The sequence below is a fragment of the Petaurus breviceps genome, unplaced genomic scaffold (assembly GCF_028583685.1).
Source record: "Petaurus breviceps papuanus isolate PSGF00001 unplaced genomic scaffold, PetGlider_PUasm1.0 126, whole genome shotgun sequence".
NCBI lineage: Eukaryota > Metazoa > Chordata > Mammalia > Diprotodontia > Petauridae > Petaurus > Petaurus breviceps.
In genome coordinates, this window is record NW_027185655.1 from 86,466,675 (window position 1) to 86,487,355 (window position 20,681).

The following is a 20,681-nucleotide window of genomic DNA, read 5'->3' on the forward strand; positions in this document are numbered from 1 at the left end:
GAGAGAGAGAGAGAGAGAGAGAGAGAGAGAGAATGTAAAGGACAAGAGAAAGGGTAAGTAGTTCACAACTTGCTTTTATAGACTATAGGGCAGATCTTCTGAAAAGAGTTCAGTATACACACACATGCATGTACACACAACTTGTATTGTATTGTATTGTATGTATATGTACATGCATACATATATACATACACATATACCCCTCACTCCCATAAATCATCTTTCAGGCAAGAAACAAAAAAAATGGAGTACCTTGGGTTCTCTCAACAAGGGAATAAGGTATGTGTGTACTAACTGGGGAATTGCCTTTGCAAGAAAAGCCCATGACCTATAATTTCGTTGAATTGATTGGAGGACTCACCAAATTGATCTACAGGTCCTCTGATCAACCTCTTACATTTTTATTTCTAGCAAACTTTGGAACATAGATACATAATTTTAAAATTTTTTTAATTTAACATGATAAAAGGGCCACAATTGATTGCTTTTGAGACATTCAAGTCATTTAATCTTTTTGGGCCTCAGCTTCTTTATCTGAAAAATGAAGGGATTGACTGAGATAAATCTCTAAGGTTCCTACCAGCTCTAAGTCTATGATGCCATGTTTTGTTTTGTTTTTAACTTCATTTTGGCAGAATTTAAATGTCTTTTCTCACCCTAGAATTCAAAGGACAGCTCAATTACTTTGTCATTAACAACCTATCACTCACTGCATTCTGGTTTAGCTTGGCTTATTTTTAGAAAGTAATTTGTCCTCAAATGTTAATTATTCTTCAGAATGCTATTGTGAAATAGAAATTAGACCCTGCGCCTAAAAGACCAACTCACTCAAGAGTGTATGTAGGGGGCAGAGTCAAGATGGCGTAGTAGAAGCAGGACCTCCCTGCTGCTCTGGCTTCCACTTTCCCCAATCCATGTAAAAAGGAAAACAAACTTTGGAGCTGCAGAACCCACAAAATGACACAGAGAAGCTAACCTCCCAATGAGGACAGCCCAGCAGGCTGGCAGGAATTGGCCAGTGCAGCGCTCTGGGAGCCAAGCCCAGCCCCACTCGGAGGCTTTAGCCCCAGGGCTGGTCTGAGGAGCTGCTGGCCAAAGGGACTCCAGATCAGCAGCAGCTGTGGTCACTTCCAGAATTATCAACACATAGATGCAAAGGACAAAGTGAGAGGTCAGTGCAGTCTAGACTTTGGGAACAGTAAGTGGGAGTGCATGGCTTTTGCCCCCCGGGGCAAGAAGCCACTGAGACACCGGCACAGCCAGTGAGCACCATGTGACAGCTTCAGCTCCTGGCCTGCAGAGTGTAGGGGGACTAAGCGACCAGTCTGAGAGGTAATCGCTCTTGCTTTAATCTTCTTGGATCTGGATTGCAGTCTAGGGTAGAGGTCCTGGGGTGTGTCCAGCTTGCCAGAGCATGTGGAGGCCTCAGAGAGAGCACCCATCTAATACTTCCGGCAGCTGAGAAAACCCCAGCATTTGGGACAAAAGCTCCCCTATCTGGTGACAGAGTCCTACTGTGGCAAAAAGCCCAGGGGTCAAGTGACTGAGGGGCGACATAACCAGACAAAGAAAACAAAGCAGACAGAAGATTGCAACATTAGACTCCCATTTTGGGAACAAAAAGGAGCAAGGCATGAAACATGAGGAAGACAGTGAAGTCAGAACTCCTGCACCAAAAGCTTCAAAGGAAAATACGAGCTGGTAACAGGCCACAGAGAACCTTAAGAAGCAGATAAGAGAAGTGGAGGAAAAATTGGGAAGAGAAATGAGAAAAATGCAAGAAAATCACAAAATGAGAGTCAACAGCCTGACAGAGGAAAATCATACCTTAAAAAATAGATTAACTCAAATGGCAAAAGAGGCTCAAAAAGGCAATGAGGAGAAGAATGCCTTCAAAAGCTAAATTTGCCAGATGGAAAAAGAATCTCAAAAGCTCAATGAGGAGAATCATTGCTTCTGAATTAGATTGGAGTAAATGGAAGCTAATGACTTTTTGAGAAATCAAAATGCTGTTAAACAGATCCAAACAACTGAAAGAATAGAAGGCAATGTGAAATATCTCATGGGAAAACCACTGACCTGGAAAATAGATCCAGGAGAGATAATTTAAAAATTATTGCACTACCTGAAAGCCATGATCAAAGAAATAACCTAGAAATCATCCTCCAGGAAGTTCTCAAAAGAAAATTGCCATGATGTTTTAGAACAAGGGGGCAAAATAGAGGTTGAAAGAATCCACTGGTCACCTCCTGAAAAAGATCCCAAAAAGAAAACTCCTAGGAATATTGTAGCCATGTTCCAGAATTCCCAGATTAAGGAGGGAATATTACAAGCAGCCAGGAAGAAACAATTTGAATATTGTGGAAACACAATCAGGATAAAACAGGATCTGGCAGCTTCTACACTGAGGGATTGAAGGGCTTGGAATATGATATTCTGGAGGTCAAAGGAGCTGGGATTAAAACCAAGAGTCACCTACCCAGCAAAACTGAGTATCATGTTTCAGGGGAAAATATGGTCATTCAGTGGAATTGAGGACTTTCCATCATTCTTGCTGAAAAAACCAGAGTTGAATACAAAATTTGACATTCAGATACAAGAAGCAACGGGGAAAAGAAATCAAAAGGAACTTATCAAAGTTGAAGTATTAACATTCCTACATGGAAAAACATTAATTGTAACTTATGAAACTTTTCTCAGTAGTTGAAGGGAATATAAATATATATGTCTATATATGAGGGTATATGGGCATATAAATTCATATATGAATGTGTGTATATATGTTTACAGGTATACATAGACAGAGGGCACAAGACCAATTTAACAGGAAGGGATATGATACTTAAAAGGTGAAATTAAGAGGTGAGAGAGGAATATAATGAGAGGAGATGGGGAGAGACAGAATGGGGTAAACTATCTCATATCTAAGAGGCAAGGGAAAATGGTTACAATGGAGGGGAAGAATAGGAAGGCAAAATGGAATGGGTCAACCTTATTCCCATTGAATTTGGCCTGAGGAGGGAATGAAATACACACCCTCCAGGAGAGTAGCATGGGAAGGGGATAAGAGGGGAGATGATGGAAGGGAGGGCAGGTTGGGGGGGAGGGAAGTTGGAAGCACCCACTTTTGAAAAGGGACAGGATCAAAGTAGAGAATAGAACAAGTGGGAGGTGGGCTAGGAAGGAGGGAAATATAGTCAGTCTTTTACAATATATCTACTATTTTATTGTTTTGTATTAGCCACACATGTACAACCTATACTGAACTGCTTATCTTCCCAGTAAGGGTGGGTGATAAGGGAAGTAGGTAATAAATCTGGAATTCAAAGTTTTAAAATAAAATGTTAAAAATATATATATATGTACTATTATTAATACTATTTTACATGTAATTGGGAAGTATGATATACAGGCACTGGGGCATAGAGATCCACTGGAAAAGTCAAAAGGGGTATGGGAGAAAATATGGGAGAGAGCAGATTGGAGGAGGGGATAACCTGTGGGACTGCTATTTTGGGGCGATGGGTAGGGGGAAAATGGGGAGAAATTTTGTAATTCAAAATCTGGCGGGAATGAATGATGTAAATCAGAAGTTAATAAAGCATTTGAAAAAAAATTTTTTTTTTAAAAGAGTGTATGTAAACTGGAGCTCCAGAACAGCTTTTCAATCGCAGAGCTGCAGTTTTCTCTTTGTCCACTAGGTTGTGCTGCTTTTCTATTTCAAGAACACACCTTACTAAGTATCAGTCTCCACCGGTGGAAAGCTTAGAAAATTATTTTTTGTGAAGTATCCAAATACTTTGTTTGATGCCGAGTTCTGGGAGGTGGGTACCTATGGCTTAGAAAAATGAATAAAGCATTTGTGCTTTGGTACAGTATATGGAGAATTTTTAATGATCTGCAGGCAACCTGTGCCTTTTATAAAAATATATATATATATTTCTAATATCTATGCTTTCATTTTTTAAAATTAAAGTTCAGCAAATATCGTATTTTTCCAAATACTATTGTTTAGTGGGCTCTATTTCTGTCTTTACCTATAGGAAGGTAATTGTTAAGCTCTTTCCCAGATATTGAGGACAAATGAATGGACCCATAATAACTTCTTACTCTCCTTTCATATGCAGTGTCTTCTTCTCTGTCTAGACCTGCACCTTCAGGAGGCACCACTTAGCCTGTAGTTACTGTAACTAAGGCAGAGACTTAGTATCACCTTTCTGTAAAGAATTTTTGCAGCACAGAGAAGTAGCATGATATAATGGAAAGAGCCCAGACTACGAGTCAGAAGACTTACAATAACAATACTGTAAAAACAAATAACTTTGACATTAGTAAGAACTATGAACAATGCAATGATTATCCAGGATTCTAGAGGACTTGTGATGAAACCTACTGTTCATGAAAGAGTACAAATAGATTAGAGTACAAAATGAGACACACATATGTATGTGAGACTTATACATACATATGTGTACAAATACACACACATAAACATATCTCTCTATAAAACTTTCTAAGTCTATATATACGTGTGTGTATGTGTGTGTGTGTGTGTGTGTACTCCCTGCCATGACTGCCTTTTAAGGCTTAAAAGATGTTTTTCACAACAACCAAGTAAAGTGGGGTAAAAATAGTGTTTGGCAAAGAACTGAAAACAAAGTAGGTACCCATTTTACTGATAAGCATACTCAGGATTGTAGACTTACTTGCTTATATAAGTGCCAGAATTGAAATTTTTTTTTGCATTGAAGTTATTACTTTTATTTTTTAACTTTTATTATTTTCTTTGTATTACAAATATTTGCATTACTCACACTTCTTGAAAGATCTCTTGCAGTAAAGTAAAAGTTAAGTAAAACTAATACAATGACCTCATCTGAAAGTATATACAAAATTCTACATATATATATGTATATATATTATATATGGATGTATATAGCAACCCCATGTCTCTATTTTGTAATTGAATAGAAATCTATTTTGGGGAGTATTAACTTTTCACATTGTTTTACTGCTGGTATATACTCATTTTTAGCAATGTTTTTTATTTAGCTAATGTATTTTGGGTGTATAAAACAGTAGCTAATACAGCTAATTGCTCCCCCTTTTTATTTTAGCAACTAGGTTGTAATATCTTTATTATAAGGGGTATGACTGTAATTAATATTATTTTTAAATGATCACAGAAAGATTGAAATAAGTCTGTTAGTGGCAGGAACATTATCAGCATTCAATTGTGTCAGAATGCCCATAGAAGCAGAAAATTATAACATATGATTACGTAGAATATATGCATTTTGATGAAAATAAGACTAAGCTAATGTAGTTCTATGAATATTTGGGGAAAAAGTTGGAGAAACTTGAATTTTTGATTAATAGTCACGTTATTTAGATAAAGAGGCCTAGGAAATGAAGAACAAATTGCAATATAGGTAGTGGCCTCTATGTCATAAGAGCTTGTAACTTCTGAAAAAGGTTAAAAATTCATATTGGAAGGGTAACTCAAATTCCTTATTATTCTTCAGCACTCTATTATTTTTATCTAGGATGAGAGACTTTAATAAATTTTTGTAAAATGTTTTCAGCTGACTTAACTTTTACTCCAATAAACTTTATTTATGTTTCCACTCCTTAAAGACTTCTTTGAAAGTGATAGCTTTGGTCCTTCCAGCGAGGAGGGAGACAGAAATGGCATCGTATTCTTTCTCCCCCCTACTAGAGCTCAAAGCTTCATATTATTTATCAGATCTTAGAAAATATCCTAATTTGCCTAAATGCCAAATAGTAAAATGAATTCTGACTTATCTTTAGCATCAAATTAGGAGTGATACTTTTTACTTTTCACATGAATTCAATTGACTTACAGTTTCATTCTGATTCACAGATTTTTTTTTTCAATAAGTGAGGCAAGAAATGCTTGTTTGTATGCCTCTTTGATCTGAGTGAAAAAAATTCCCTTATTTCTTATCACCTTCTCCTCACTCTACTTGGCCAGAGTGGAATGAAGAGGAGGAGATTTTCAAAACTTTTTTTTTTTAAGCAATAGGGGTTAAGTAACTCGCTCAAGGTTATTTCTGGGTGTGGTGCTGAGTATCTGAGCCCAGATTTGATCCCCAGGTCATCCTGACACTGGAGCCGGTGCTCTTACTCGCTGTGCTACCTGGCCGCCCTGGTTTTCAAACTTTTAAAGGTCTTAAAACTTCTGTTCACACTTTTTAATGCAAATAGTTTATGCCTGATACTTCTTTCTATACTCCATGACTTAATATAACCATCATATAATTTATTAAAATAAAATATTTTTCTTTTCTCCTCTCTCCTCAGGAAGGGGGAGGGAAAGAGACAAGAGCATTCCAAGGAAAGTCCAGCTGCATATTGAACCTTACAGGGTGTTAGATTACTCACTCACACTCTTTCACACAGAGACACATAGACAAAACTCAGAACTCTCAGTACACTCAGAAATTGTTAAAGATCGCTTGCAGAAATCAGATATTATGCTTGGTCCTACGTAAAACTTACTTGATCATTTTCTTTTTTATCTGTTTCCAACAGACAGCTATATCACAGTGAATGGTTCACTATCTTGAACCCTTGGTAAATCAGTACAACTGTACACTCTGCTCTATACTGGAGTCCCTTTGCTCCATTTCTGATCATGCCTTGCCAAACTCCAATCTTTGATGACTCCCACCATCCTCTCACTGTCATTGCTCCTAGTCACATGCTGCTGAATGGAGCTAGAGAAAAACATGACACCGTGGTGACTGGATCTACAAAAAATTTATATTTCATAATTTCACATATGCCCTCACTGCAGCAAGGCAATTCTTTTTATATCTCTCTAATCAATTCACTATACCCCTCACCACTGTAGCTATTCCAAAACTTTTCATCTCTTCTCTAATATTATATGGTCTGCTCCCTCCTATACCCTGCAACTCTTCTGAGAATCTTACCTCATACTTCATTTTTTTTAAATTGAGGCTATTCACAAAGAACTCCCCCTTCTCCCCACTTCCTTATCTCATATTATTCAGATTTCTCCCATTATCTTACATAAAGTGGACCTTCTTTTACCAAGAAAAACACCTCTACATGCATCCATGAACCCATTCCATCTTCTCTTCTTCAAAAAACTGCCATCTCCCCTTCTCTCACTAATCTTTAATTTTTGTCTACTGCCTGCTTCTCTGCTGTTTACAAACATGCCCATGTCTCCTCAATCCTTAAAAAAATCTTCATTTGATCCTACCACCTTTACTATCTATAATCCTATATCTCTCTTCCCCTTCATAACTAAATTCCTTGACAAAGTTGTCAATGATAAATGACTCTACTTTCTCTCCTTTTACTGTCTTCTAAACCCATGGAGTCTGGCTTCCAACTTCATAAGTCAATGGAAAAATCACTCTCCAAAGTTACCAGTGATCTCTTGCTTGACAAATCTATCTACCTTTTCTTAATGATCATCCTCCTTGACATCTCTGCAATCCCTTTCATTTCCTGTATACCCCTTGCTCTTTAGGTTTTCATAATACTTCTCTATTCTGGTTATCTTCCTGCTTGTCTGACCATATCTTCTCAGTCTCCTTTGTTGGATCTTTTTTCAAGTCATACTAGATAATGATAGGTATCCCACCAACACTATTTCCTGGGCCCTATATATTCAGTTTTATAAGATTTTGAGTTCCAAACTTTTTTTTTATCACTTCCTTCTCTCTCCTCTCCCCAACACAGCAAGCAATCTAATATAGGTTATACATGGACAATCATGTTAAACATATTCCCACATTACTCCTGTTTTGAAAGAAGAATAAGAACAAAAGGGGAAAATTAAGAAAAAGAAAAAATTTAAAAAGGTGAAAATAGTATGCTTTAATGTGCATTTAGACTCCATAATTCTTTCTCTGGATAGGGACAGTATTTTCCATCATGAATCTTCTGGAAAAGTCTTAGATCATTGTAATGCTGAGAAGACCCAAGTCTATCAACGTTGATCATTGCATAATGTTCCTGTTACTATGAACAATGTTCTCCTCATTCTCTTTACTTCACTCAGTATCAGTTCATATAAGTATTGACTATATATATTGAAAGCAAAAGTAAAAATGAATATACATAGATGTTTGAAAAAATTAGAATGCATTTAAAATCTTTAAAGACTCTTAACTTCTATGAGGTTGCTATGTGCAACTTTTGAAACTTAAAAAAGTTAGTGCTTTTTTCCCCCCATTTCATTACTTTGTCTATCCTACTCTGTATGAGCAATCTTCCTAAAGCATGGCTCTGACCATGTCACCATACTCTGTAAACTGTAGTGGCTTGCAATTACTTCTAGAATCAAATATAACATGCTCTTTGGGGCTTTTAAAGCCCTTCATTACCATTCCAATCTTCTTACACTTGACCTCCTTGTATTCTCTAATCCAATGATACTGACCTCTTTGCTGCTCCCTGAACAATATGCTCCATCTTCTACCTATATCTTCATTTGCTCTTCTCCATGTCTGAATTGTTATCTCTCATCTCTGACTTCAGGAGTCAAGATGGCAGAGTAGAAACAGGACTTCCACAGAGCTCCCTCTTCTACCTCCTCCAATACATGTAAAAAATGACTCTAAACAAATTTTGGAGCTATAGAACCCACAAAATGACACATAGAAGCTAACCTCCCACTGAAGACAGTCCAGCAGGCTGGCAGGAAGGGGCCAGCACAGTGCTCTGGGAGCCGAGCCCAGTCCTGCAGAAGCCCAAGGTTTTATTCTCACCTGCTGGAGGGACTTCAGATCACCAGCAGCTGTGGCAGTTTCCAGAATTATCAACCCATAGATGCTAAGGACAAAGTGAGAGATCAGTGCAGTCTCTAAATGCAATCTTCTCCCCTCTCATACTCTACCTTGATTTCATACTCATTCAGTCCCCTTCTAGCATGATGGTTTTTTTTCTGTTATACATTTTGATATCTTTAGGTTTAAAAAAAAATGATCGCAGTTTCTCATTTCTGATACTTAGACAACCTGAATCCATGATCTTACAAATGGTGGCATTCTCATTTCTGATGAAACTCACAGCTCATCCAGGGTTCCCCATTCTTTGTGATTATCACATTTTATCATTTCCATAAGTATGGCTGATTGGAGAGTCTCACGGGGGAGGGCAACCCCGTCTCATGCCCTGTCTAACCCTAACTGAATGAGTTTATGTCCTGCCTGAGATGGAGGATGGAGTCTTCTCTCTCTCTCTCTCTCTCTCTCTCTCTCTCTCTCTCTCTCTCTCTCAATCTCTCTCACTTTGAAGAAGGACCTTGTAAAATCTTAAAAGGTACTTCTGACCCCCTTCCAGAGCACACAAGCTTCTGGCTTCAAAAGGAACTACTTAGTGTCAGGGTGGTGGCTACTAGGGCAATTGCAACATCAACAGCAGCCAAAGCAGACAGGCCACAAGGGAAAGAATACCTAGCAGGGAGAGATCACTAGGAGAACTTGTTTGGCAGTTTGATTAGATAATGCTTATGCAGAAGCAAAATAGAAAAAGCCTTAAGTTGTGACCTCCCAGCTAACTGTACTAGTAAGGATAAGTTAGTTTACAGAATTAGGTTCTAATAATTTGTAATGTGTGCTGTGATCTTTATGGATATCATTGTTTCTGTGTGGGAATAAAAGATCCTATTCTATACTCCATACATGTTTATATAAAGTACTTCCTTTGCTTCCCCCTTTTGGGGCTAAGAAACAAACCCTAGACCAGAGCCAATAAGGGTTTTTCCCCCTCAAGAATTGAGGTGGAGTTGGAATGAAAGACTGGGCAACCTAACTTCCCTATTGAGAAGTCAACTATGAATATTTGTTACAAAGGTTCTGTTTTCCTTTTTCTAATGGTGAGGTTGGGAGAGCAAGTGGGGAGAAAGTAGTTTAAAAAAAAAAAGGAAAAGCGAGTAATCAAACTGTCTTTATTTTTTTAATTGATTTTTTGTTACATTTTGAGTTCCAAGTCTTTCCTTCCTTCTCTCCCAACCCTGAATTAGAGAAGGCCAACATTTGATACATGTGGAACCATACAATATATACTTCCATTTTTCAGTAATTTCTCTGGAGATGGACAGTATTTTCCTTCATATGTCCTTTATAGTTGCTTTGATTTATTATATTACAAGGAGTAGGTAAGTCATTCACAGTTAACTCCTTGAATAATATTGCTGTTATTGTACACAGTATTCTCTTCTCATTTTACTCTGCATTATTTCCTGCAAATCTTTCCAAGTTTTTCTCTTTTTTAAATTTTTCAAATGCTTTATTAACTTCTGATTTACATCATTCATTTATGCCAGATTTTGAGTTACAAATTTTCTCCCCATTTTCCCCCTACCCACCGCCCCAAAAGAGCAGTCCCACAGGATATCCCTTCCTCCAATCTGCTCTCTCCCATATTTTCTCCCATACCCCTTTCGACTTTTCCAGTAGGGCATGGTGGAAATCTGTGCCCCAGTGCCTGTATATCTTATTTCCCAATTACATGTAAAATAGTATTAATAGCATATATATACATATATATATATATATATATATTTGAATATTTTATTTTAAAACTTTGAATTCCAGATTCATTCCCTTCCTCCCTTGTCACCCACCCTTACTGGGAAGATAAGCAGTTGAGTATAGGTTGTACATGTGTGGCTAACGCAAAACAATAACATAGTAGATATATTGTAAAAGACTGACTATATTTCCCTCCCTCTTATCCCACCTCCCACTTGTTCTATTCTCTACTTTGATCCTGTCCCTTTTCAAAAGTGGGTGCTTCCAACTTCCCTCCCCCCCCGCCTGCCCCCCCTTCCATCATCCCCCCTCTCATCTCCTTCCCCCCTACTCTCCTGTAGGGTGAGATACCCTATTTAGTGTGTATTTCATTCCCTCCTCAGGCCAAATTCAATGGGAATAAGGTTGACCCATTCCATTTTGCCTTCCTATTCTTCTCCTCCATTGTAACCATTTTCCCTTGCCTCTTCAATATGAGATAGTTTTCCCCATTCTGTCTCTCCCCATCTCCTCTCATTATATTCCTCTCTCACCTCTTAATTTCACCTTTTAAGTATCATCCTTTCCTATTAAATTGTCCTATGCCCCTATCTATGTATACCTGTAAACATATATACACATATTCACATATGTATTAGTATGACCATATACCGTCCTATATAGACATATATATTTCTATTCCCTTCAGCTATTTTCATACTGAGAAAAGTTTCATCAGTTATAATTATCATTTTCCATGTAGGAATGTTAATAGTTCAACTTTGATAAGTTCCTTATGATTTCTTTTCCCTGTTTACCTTCTCATGATTCTCTTGCTTCTTGTATCTGAATGTCAAATTTTCTATTCAACTCGGGTTTTTTCATCAAGAATGCTTGAAAGTCCTCTGTTCCACTGAAGGACCATATTTTCCCCTGAAACATGACACTCAGTTTTGCTGGGTAGGTGATTCTTGGTTTTAATCCCAGCTCCTTTGACCTCCAGAATATCATATTCCAAGCCCTTCTATCCCTCAGTGTAGAAGCTGCCAGATCCTGTTTTATCCTGATAGTGTTTCCTCAATATTCAAATTGTTTCTTCCTGGCTGCTTGTAATATTCTCTCCTTGATCTGGGAATTCAGGAACATGGCTATAATATTCCTAGGAGTTTTCTTTTGGGCATCTTTTTCAAGAGGTGATCGGTGGATTCTTTAAACCTCTATTTTGCCCTCTGGTTCTAAAACATCAAGGCAGTTTTCCTTGAGAACTTCCTGGAGGATGATTTCTAGGTTCTTACTTTGATCATGGCTTTCAGGTAGTCCAATAATTTTTAAATTATTTCTCCTGGATCTATTTTCCAGGTCAGTGGTTTTTCCCATGAGATATTTCACATTGCCTTCTATTCTTTCATTTGTTTGGATCTGTTTAACAGCATTTTGATTTCTCACAAAGTCATTAGCTTCCATTTACTCCAATCTAATTCTGAAGGAATAATTCTCCTCAGTGAGCTTTTGAGATTCTTTTTCTATCTTGCAAATTCGGCTTTTTTTTTTCTTCTCCTCATTGTGTTTTTGAGCCCCTTTTGACATTTGAGTTAGTCTATTTTTTAAGGTGTTATTTTCCTTAGTCAGGCTGTTGACTCTCATTTCATAATTTTCTTGCACTGTTCTCATTTCTCTTCCCAATTTTTCCTCCACTTCTCTTATTTGCTTCTTAAGGTCCTCTGTGACCAGTAACCAGCTTGTATTTTCCTTTGAAGCTTTTGGTGCAGGAGTTCTGACTTCACTGTCTTCCTCCTGTTCCATGCTTTGCTCTTTTTTATACCCAAAATAGGAGTCTAATGTTGGAATCTTCTGTTTGCTTTGTTTCTTTTGCCTGGTCATCTTGCCCCTCAGTCACTTGACCCCTGGGCTTTTTGCCACAATAGGACTCTGCCACCAGACAGGGGAACGTTTATCCCAAACTCTGGGGTTTTCTCAGCTGCCAGAGATATTAGTTGGGTTATCATCAGCGGGAAGTTAGCTTCTCTGTGTTATTTTGTGGGGTCTGCAGCTCCAAAGTTTGTTCAGAATCCCCTTTTTATATGGATTGGGGAAGGTGAAAGCTGGAGCCTGCTCGAAGGTCCTGTTTTTACTCCGCCATCTTGACTCCACTCCCCCCATGTTTTTTTTTTTTAATTTTTTTTTACCGTCTTGAGGCTGGCCATTTTTATTTCAGACATTTGTTACAGAGGATTTAGACTCAAGCTCCTTGACATGCAGGAAAGTCAGCGTTACTACCAGAAGGACCAGCACTGGGACAGTGGCCTTGGGAGCCTGGGCCCAGCAACCCCAGAGTTGCAGACAGGCTCGGGTCTTGTGCCCGTCAGAAGGTCCTGAAAAGCTGGTTGGGAAGGTAGCCGAGGTGCAGGAACGAAGTCTGGGCCTCCTTTTCCAGAGCTGTCAGCTCTTGTACTGTAGGCGCCAATATGTCCACATGGCCTTTATAGGTCCCACCCCCAGCCGCTCTCTTCTGTCCGTAGGTCACCTTGCCATCAAACTCATCCACAGGGACTTTGATGTCCGGTTCCACTTGAGAGATGGTGCAGTTCAAGTGCTCCTCAATCTCAGACAGCAGCTGCATCTCATTGTACCAGATGGTGCAGCCGCCATCCTCCTTCAGCCTTGTGTTATAGCATCCCTTCCCCCGGCTGCTGCACACGTGGTACCAAACCTTCTCCTTTTCAGTCGCCACCAGGGACACAGCCAGACCCATTCTTTCTGCTCGGCCGACTCGGCCAATCCGATGGACATAGTTTTGCTTTTCATCGGGCAGGGTGACATTTATGACATAAGGAACCCCATGGATGTCAATCCCTCTGGCAGCCACATCGGTGCAAATCAGAAACCATACGTCTCCTTTCTTAAATCTCTCCAGGTTCTGCTTCCTCTCATGAGACTTTCTGTCACCATGAAGATAAACACAGGAGAACTGGTGTCCTTTCTAGTCTGGCCCTCCTCCTTGCTGCATGAAATGCTGTTCCAAGTTGTCACAGTCTATCTTGGTCCTGCAGAAGATAATGGCTCGGTCCATCTTGTGCTCCTTGATGGCCTGGACCATGTACTCCCCCTTTGGGATCTTTATGGCTTCAGACCACATCTCAGGGCTGTTGGCTCTAGGTCTGGTGTTATCTTTGGCATGGACTTCATCAGTCCGGATGTGGTTCTGGCCCAGCCTCTCCCACAGTCTGTCCATTTTGGGATTCACAGGAACCATGACATGGTGCACGGTTTCAGGGACCGAGTCCTCTCCTTTCAGATCCACCCAGGTAGGGAAGTGCATGATCTTCTCGGAAAGCTTCTTAACATCAAAAGAGTGGAGAGTGGCCGAGCAGACGATGACCTGAAGTCTTTTTCCATCAGAAGTAATCTGAGGAATTTGATTGTGCATCCTATTGATGAAGTCGGAATAGCCCTGGGAAAGAAGCCCGTCGGCGTCATCCAGAACCAAGAAGCGAATCTGGGATAAGTTGAGTTTCCCAGTGGACACCAAGTCATCCAGACTTCCCGGAGTGACAACCACAACGTCCACCCCCTCCTCCAGGACAGAGAGCTGATCCCGGGCTGCCACACCACCGATTATCAGAAGCTCCCTCAGCTTCGGGTTATCCACATATTTCTTAAATTGCTTGATGTTATTCAAAGTCTGCTCTGCCAGCTCCCAGGATGGCTCCACAATGAGGGCCTTGGGAGGGAGCATTGGGAAGAAACTTGGTCTGTGCCACCTGCGCACTTCCTGTGTGTTGAGATTTCACAACGTGACCATCCGAAGCCTTGCTGAGTCCAACAAATCCGTCTTTAGGGGGGAATTTAAATTCCTCTTCACCAAAGTTAAATTTCAGTTCAGCGTTCTTTAAGACACATGAAGCAAAGAAAGCTTGGCTCTTCAGGTGGGCCGGCATTTCAAAAGCTAGACCAAGCTCTTTTCCATTTTTTGAGAACTTGACCTGCCCTTTGTCAATATCCAGGTAACATCCAATTGTATCATGCATGGTGAATTCCTCTCCATAATTGTCAAACTGTTTGTTGTGGGATTTTTTCCCAGTTCCACCAAAGCCAAAGCCAAACTTGTCGGTCCCCAAGTCTAGGGAAGCCTGGGATGTGGACCAGCCAACTCTGCACAAGCCTTGGTCGTGACAGGACACTTCATAGTAGTGCTTTCCTTTCATCGCTCCTTTCCTCGACCGACAGCCATGCCATTCCTTCACTTCTCGGCTCTGGTAACAAAGACCATCCGACCCGATTGCAAAAGCCAAGCCTCTGTCGTATGGATTCATCTGCCATTTGTTCACTGCAGCCCCAGTCTTCACGGTGGTCTTCCCTTTCTTGCCCTCCTGCTGGTCTTTCAGGGTCTCATAAACTATCTGGATGACCGGGATACTGAAGGCCCCAGTCTTTCCACTTCCTGTTTCTGTGGCCATAAGGACGTCACCTCCTCCTAGAATCAACGGGATGGACTCAGCCTGAATATCGGTCGGGAGGAGCCAATCCATCTCCTCCACAGCTTGTGCAATCTCAGGCATGACACCCATTTCTGAGAAGGCCGTCATCTTAGCACTGTCTTCCCCCCCATGTTTTTCTAAAACCAAACTGCTCATCTTTTCTTTTTGTTTATGCTATTTAGTTTTTTCCAATTACATATAAAGACAATTTTTAACATTATATTTTTATAAGATTTTGATTTCCAAATTTTTCTCCCTCCCTCCTTCTTCTCCTTCTTCCCTAAAACAGTAAGCAATTTGTTATAGATCATATGTGTGCAATCATGTAAAACACATTTCCATATTAGTTATGAAACAGAACAAAAGGAAAAACTACTAAAAAATGAAAAGTGAAAATAGTTTGCTTCTATCTATATTCAGACTCTTATCAGTTCTTTCTCTGGATAAGGATAACATTTTCAATCATGAATCTTTTTGGAATTATCTTCTATCCATGTATTACTAAGTCAATCATAGTTGGTTATCACACAATGTTGCTGTTACTGCGAATAATATTCTTCTGGTTCTGCTCACTTCACTCAACATCAATTCATGTTAATGCAGATGTTTCTGAAATCTGCTCCATCATCATTTCTTATCTGCTCATCTTTTCTTACAACACAGTAGAATTTCACAACAATCATATACTAAAGTTATATCATATACCACAATAATATACAAAAGCTATAAAGCTGCTACAAATATTTCAGAACATGTAGATTCTTTTCCTTTTCCCCTGGTCACCTTGGGAAACAGACCTAATTAGTGGTATTACTGGGTCAAAAGGTATGCACAACTGTATAGCTTTTTGGGTATAATTCCAAATTATTCTCCAAAATGTTTGGTCAGTTCACAATTCCACCAACAGTGTATTAGTGTCCCTATTTTCACCATCCCCTCCATCATTTGCCTCCTATTATTTTAACCAAGCTAATAGGTGTGAGATATCTCAAAATTGCTTCAATTTGTATTTCTCTTATTAATTGTGATTTAGAGCATTTTTCATATGACTATAGATAGTTTTGATTTCTTCTTCCAAAAACTGCCTGTTCTTATGATCTGACCATTTATCAGTTGGGGAATGACTTATATTCTTATACATTTAACTCATTTTTCTATGTATTTGAGATGTAAGGACTTTATGAAATTTGCTATGATATTTGCAGAACAAGGATACTTGCAGTATTCTCAGGGAAAACTAGCATAATGTAGCAATGTAGTATTAACTAGAAGCCTTGGGACAACTCCATCCTGTTCTAGGGAGGTTTGGAATATCCTGCCTGGTACTCGTACCCTGCTTTCCCCCTACAGGGGATGTAGTCAAGCAGTGAGATTGTAGTATGTTCACTACCCTCCAAAAGGCTATTCAGTGGATAATTCACCAGGCTAAAGTAGGATCAGTAGGGAACTTAGTAACAAGTAAGCAGATAAGCCTGGTCTCAGAAAATTTTTAGGAGAAAAAATATTATTTAAGACTCTTAAAGACATTAGAGGGGCGGCCAGGTCATACAGTGAGTAAGAGCGCGGCCCTTGCGTGGGGAGACCAGGGATTGGTTCCGGCCTCAGATACTTGGCACCCACACAATTAACTGGCTGTGTAACTTTGAGCAAGTTACTTAACCCCAATTGTTTTTTTTTTTTAAGACATTAGTAAAAGAAAGAGAATTACTTAACATTAACTGTCAGCTACACGAATTCTTGGAATGTTGTCCCTATTTGGTAAATTGGGAGCCAGCCAGGAGAGAGAGGAGTGAGGGACTCCAGCATTTCCCCATTTCTGCCTTTTTTCCTATGGAATATATTAATGACATGTTTAACATCAGAAATGAAAGTGCCGGGGATGGCTCCAATACTTCAGTGTGATGCAGCTGTCTCTAATATTATCAAGTAAGTCTTACCTGGCTTCTGTGATTATCTGGAGAGCCAGCAACTGTTTAATCTTTTCAGATCTGAAAATCAGATAGAAACTATGCTAGTTTCCCCTGAAAATCAGGAGGCAAGGGAAAATTGTTACAATGGAAGGGAGGAACAGGAAGGCAAAAGGAAATGAGTCAACCTTATTCTCATTGAATTTGGCTCAGGGAGAGAATGACATACACACTAAATAGGGTATGTCACCCTACAGGAGAGTAGGGGGGAAGGGGATGAGAGGGGGCTGATGGAAGGGAGGGCAGGCTGGGGGGGGAGGGAAGTTGGAAGCACTCACTTTTGAAAAGGGACAGGATCAAAGTAGAAAATAGAGCAAGTGGGAGGTGGGATAGGAGGGAGGGAAATATAGTCAGTCTTTTACAATATATCCAGTATGGAAATGTTTTGCATAACTACACATGTACAACCTATACTGAATTGCTTATCTTCCCAGTAAGGATGGGTGATAAGGGAGGAAAGGAATGAATCTGGAATTCAAAGTTTTAAAATTAAATGTTTAAATATATATATATATATAATTAATATTATTTTACATGTAACTTGGAAATAAGATATACAGGCACTGGAGCATAGAAATCCACCGTGTCCTACTGGAAAAATCTAAGGGGGTATGGGAGAAGATATGGGAGAGAGCAGATTAGAGGAGAGGATATCCAGTGGGATCACTATTTTGGGGTGGTGGGTAGGGGAAAAACAGAGAGAAAACTTGTAGCTCATAATCTTGCAGAAATGAATGATGTAAACTAGAAGCTAATAAATCATTTGATTAATAAAAAAAGAAAAGAAAAAAAGTTACTGAATAAATGAAACCTGCCAACTTTCTTTAAAAAAAAAAAAAGAATGAGGGGCAGCCAGATAGCACAGCGAGTAAGAGCACCGGCTCCAGTGTCGGGATGACCTGGAGATCAAATCTGGGCTCAGATACTTAGCACCACACCCAGAAATAACTGGCCGTATAACCTTGAGCAAGTTACTTAACCCCGATTGCTTAATAAAAAAAAAAAATGAAATAAGATATGTGTGGGGTTTTGTTTTTTTTTTTGAGCAATCGGGGTTAAGTAACTTGCTCAAGGTTACACGGCCAGTTATTTCTGTGTGTGGTGCTGAGTGTCTGAGCCCGGGATTCGATCTCCAGGTCGTCCCAACACTGGAGCCGGTACTCTTACTCGCAATTGGGGTTAAGTAACTTGCTCAAGGTTACATGGCCAGGTGTTTCTGGGTGGGTGCTAAGTGTCTGAGCCCGGGATTCGATCTCCAGGTCTTCTCAACACTGGAGCCGGTGCTCTTACTTGCTGTGCTACCTGGCCGCCCCGATATGTGTGGTTTTAAAAGGGGCTTTAATCAAAGTCCAGCAAAAAAAAAAAATGAAAGTAGGATAAAGGAAGAAAGTTTAAGTATGTAGCAATGAGAGGAGCATGGGTAAAAAGTTTAAGATAGGTATAAATTATTTTCATGGAAGATGTGAACAGAAGTGTTAAGATTTTTAAAAGTTTGAAAATCTCCTCTTCATTCCACTCTGGCCAAGTGGAGTGAAGAGAAGGTGATAATAAATAATAAGGGATTTTTTTTTCCCTCAGATCAAAGAGACAAACAGATGAACATTTGGGAATACAATTTTAGGTCAATTAAATTCAGGTGAAAAGTAAAAAGTGTCACACCTAATTTGATGCTAAAGATAAGATAAAAATAGTATACTATTGAGGAACTTCAAAGAAAACAGGGGGGAATAGATGTAAAGGAAGCAAATCCAGCAGTATCAGACCTTAAACCATATTATAAGAATCCATTTTGGTGTTGGCAAAACAACTGGCTTTGGCATGACTTATGATTCCCTTAACTATGCAAATAAAAATGAACCAAAGTGCAGACTTGCAAGACATGGCCTGTATGAGAAGAAAAAGCCATCAAGAAAGCAGAAAATGGAACACAAGAACAGAATGCGGAAAGTCAGGGGTACTGCAAAAGCAAATGTCGGTGCTGGCAGAAAGAAGGAATAAAAGGCATTCTGGATGATGTTTATCTGTGAAGATAATAAATGTTCATCAAAGTATAAATAAACTATATAAACTCTTCAAAAAAATTTAAAAGATATATTATTTGGCATTTAGGCAAATTGGGAAATTTTCTAAGATCTGACAAAAAAATGTGAAGTTTTGAATCTTCTAGTATGGGGGAGAAAGAATACAGTGCCATTTCTGACTCCCTCTTTGCTGGAAGAGTCAAAGCTCTCACTTTCAAAGAAGTATTTAAGGAGTGAACACATAAATACAGTTAATGAGTAAAAGTTTTGTCAGCAAAAATCATTTTTACAAAAATTCATTAAAGTCTTTCGTCCCAGATCAGGCAAAAAGAGAGTGCTGAAGATTAATAAGGAATTTAAGTTACCCTCCCCAATCTGGCAAAAGGGAGGAAACATACTAAAGTTATCAAGGAACCCAATAGCAACAGTCCTGAGGCACCCTGAAGCCCACACTTTTAAGCAAGCAGATAGACTTCTCCAATTCAAATCCCTACATTCGCAATCAGGCTCTGCAGCCATGAGGAGAGAAGAAAAACCTCTGCACTTGATAAGCCCAAATTTTCATCATTGATTTTTTTTTTGGCTTTTTGGAGGGCAATTGGGGTTAAGTGACTTGTCCAAGGTCACATGGCTAGTTTTTGTGTTAAGTGTCTGAGGTCCGATTTGAACTCAGGTCCTCCTGACTCCAGGGCTGGTACTCTATTCACTGTACCACCTAGCCGCCCCTTATCATTAATTTTTGCAAGTGATTATTTGAAAATAATATTGATGTCATAATGTCATGTGGGGATCATTGTAAGCCAGAAATAGTGTTAGATAAGCAAAATTTTAATCTGAATTTTGTTGGAACTAAAAGATAAGGAACTTGTTTAAAAACAGTTAATGTCACTTACATCTTATAATGTTTATATATGCCATATAGAAAATAGGGTATTTACACATCTACTTGAAGTTAGAGAGGAGGTAACAACTAAAACAATTTGATTATTAGTTATTTGGAATTTGTAAGATTATTGAGTTATTTTATTGTATTAGTGCTAAAAACTTAAAATTGTTGATTGATTAATGTATGTAGAAAGGAGGAAACTGGGTGAAAACTTTATTTTGGATTAATTCTGCCCATTCAGAACATCCCTCCTCCATGTGTGAGAGTTAGTAACACAGGGGAATAAGTATTAACCCCCCAGTCTCTCCTGCTTAGAATCCATATCAATTTTACTTATGCTGTAAAACTGCCAAAAGCCCATGGAAACTATCTGTAGAGGCAAGGTCATTCAGCCTGAGAAAGGAACTTGTTTTAATTGTAACTTGCTAAGAAAGCTGTAAAATATTAAAAAGAAATTTGAGAAAGAAAAATGTTAAATGAAATTCTTCATGTAGGAGAAACCTAGTAAATATTTATTGTTTATTACAGCTCCATGGGAATAAAAAATTTTGATTGTAACTGGCTATGGGCCATGATTTGGTGAAAGAAAATTTTTAACTACTTAAGGCTCACCTCAAGAACAATAGCTTTTAAAGTACTATGATCAGATTAATTTACTATACCTTTTCTGGCTAAAACACTTTTAAATATCTAAAGAATTCTGCAATCAACTAGAAAATTAGTAAGTTAATAATACTTTGGAGATTTATGTTACTTTAAGACATTTTGCTATACCTTTTTGACTAAAACACTTTGTGATATCTAAAGAATTA

At 38.9% G+C, this 20,681-nt stretch overlaps 1 protein-coding gene and 1 long non-coding RNA gene across 2 annotated transcripts in view; both read right to left on the reverse strand.

Annotated features, from left to right (window-relative positions):
* Nucleotides 1-17,025, reverse strand: part of LOC138170731 (uncharacterized) — a 37,261-nt gene extending 20,236 nt beyond the window's left edge. Inside the window, exon 1 of the long non-coding RNA XR_011170720.1 lies at nucleotides 16,933-17,025. This is a non-coding gene — a long non-coding RNA (uncharacterized lncRNA). The remainder of the gene's footprint in view (nucleotides 1-16,932) is intronic.
* LOC138168855 (ATP-dependent RNA helicase DDX1-like) lies at nucleotides 12,708-15,122 on the reverse strand. Its single transcript, XM_069097782.1, is given in 2 exon segments — nucleotides 12,708-14,244; nucleotides 14,246-15,122. Coding segments are annotated over 2 exon segments (2,223 nt in total). The 5' UTR covers nucleotides 15,104-15,122; the 3' UTR covers nucleotides 12,708-12,879.
* Nucleotides 17,026-20,681: the final 3,656 nt, after the last annotated feature.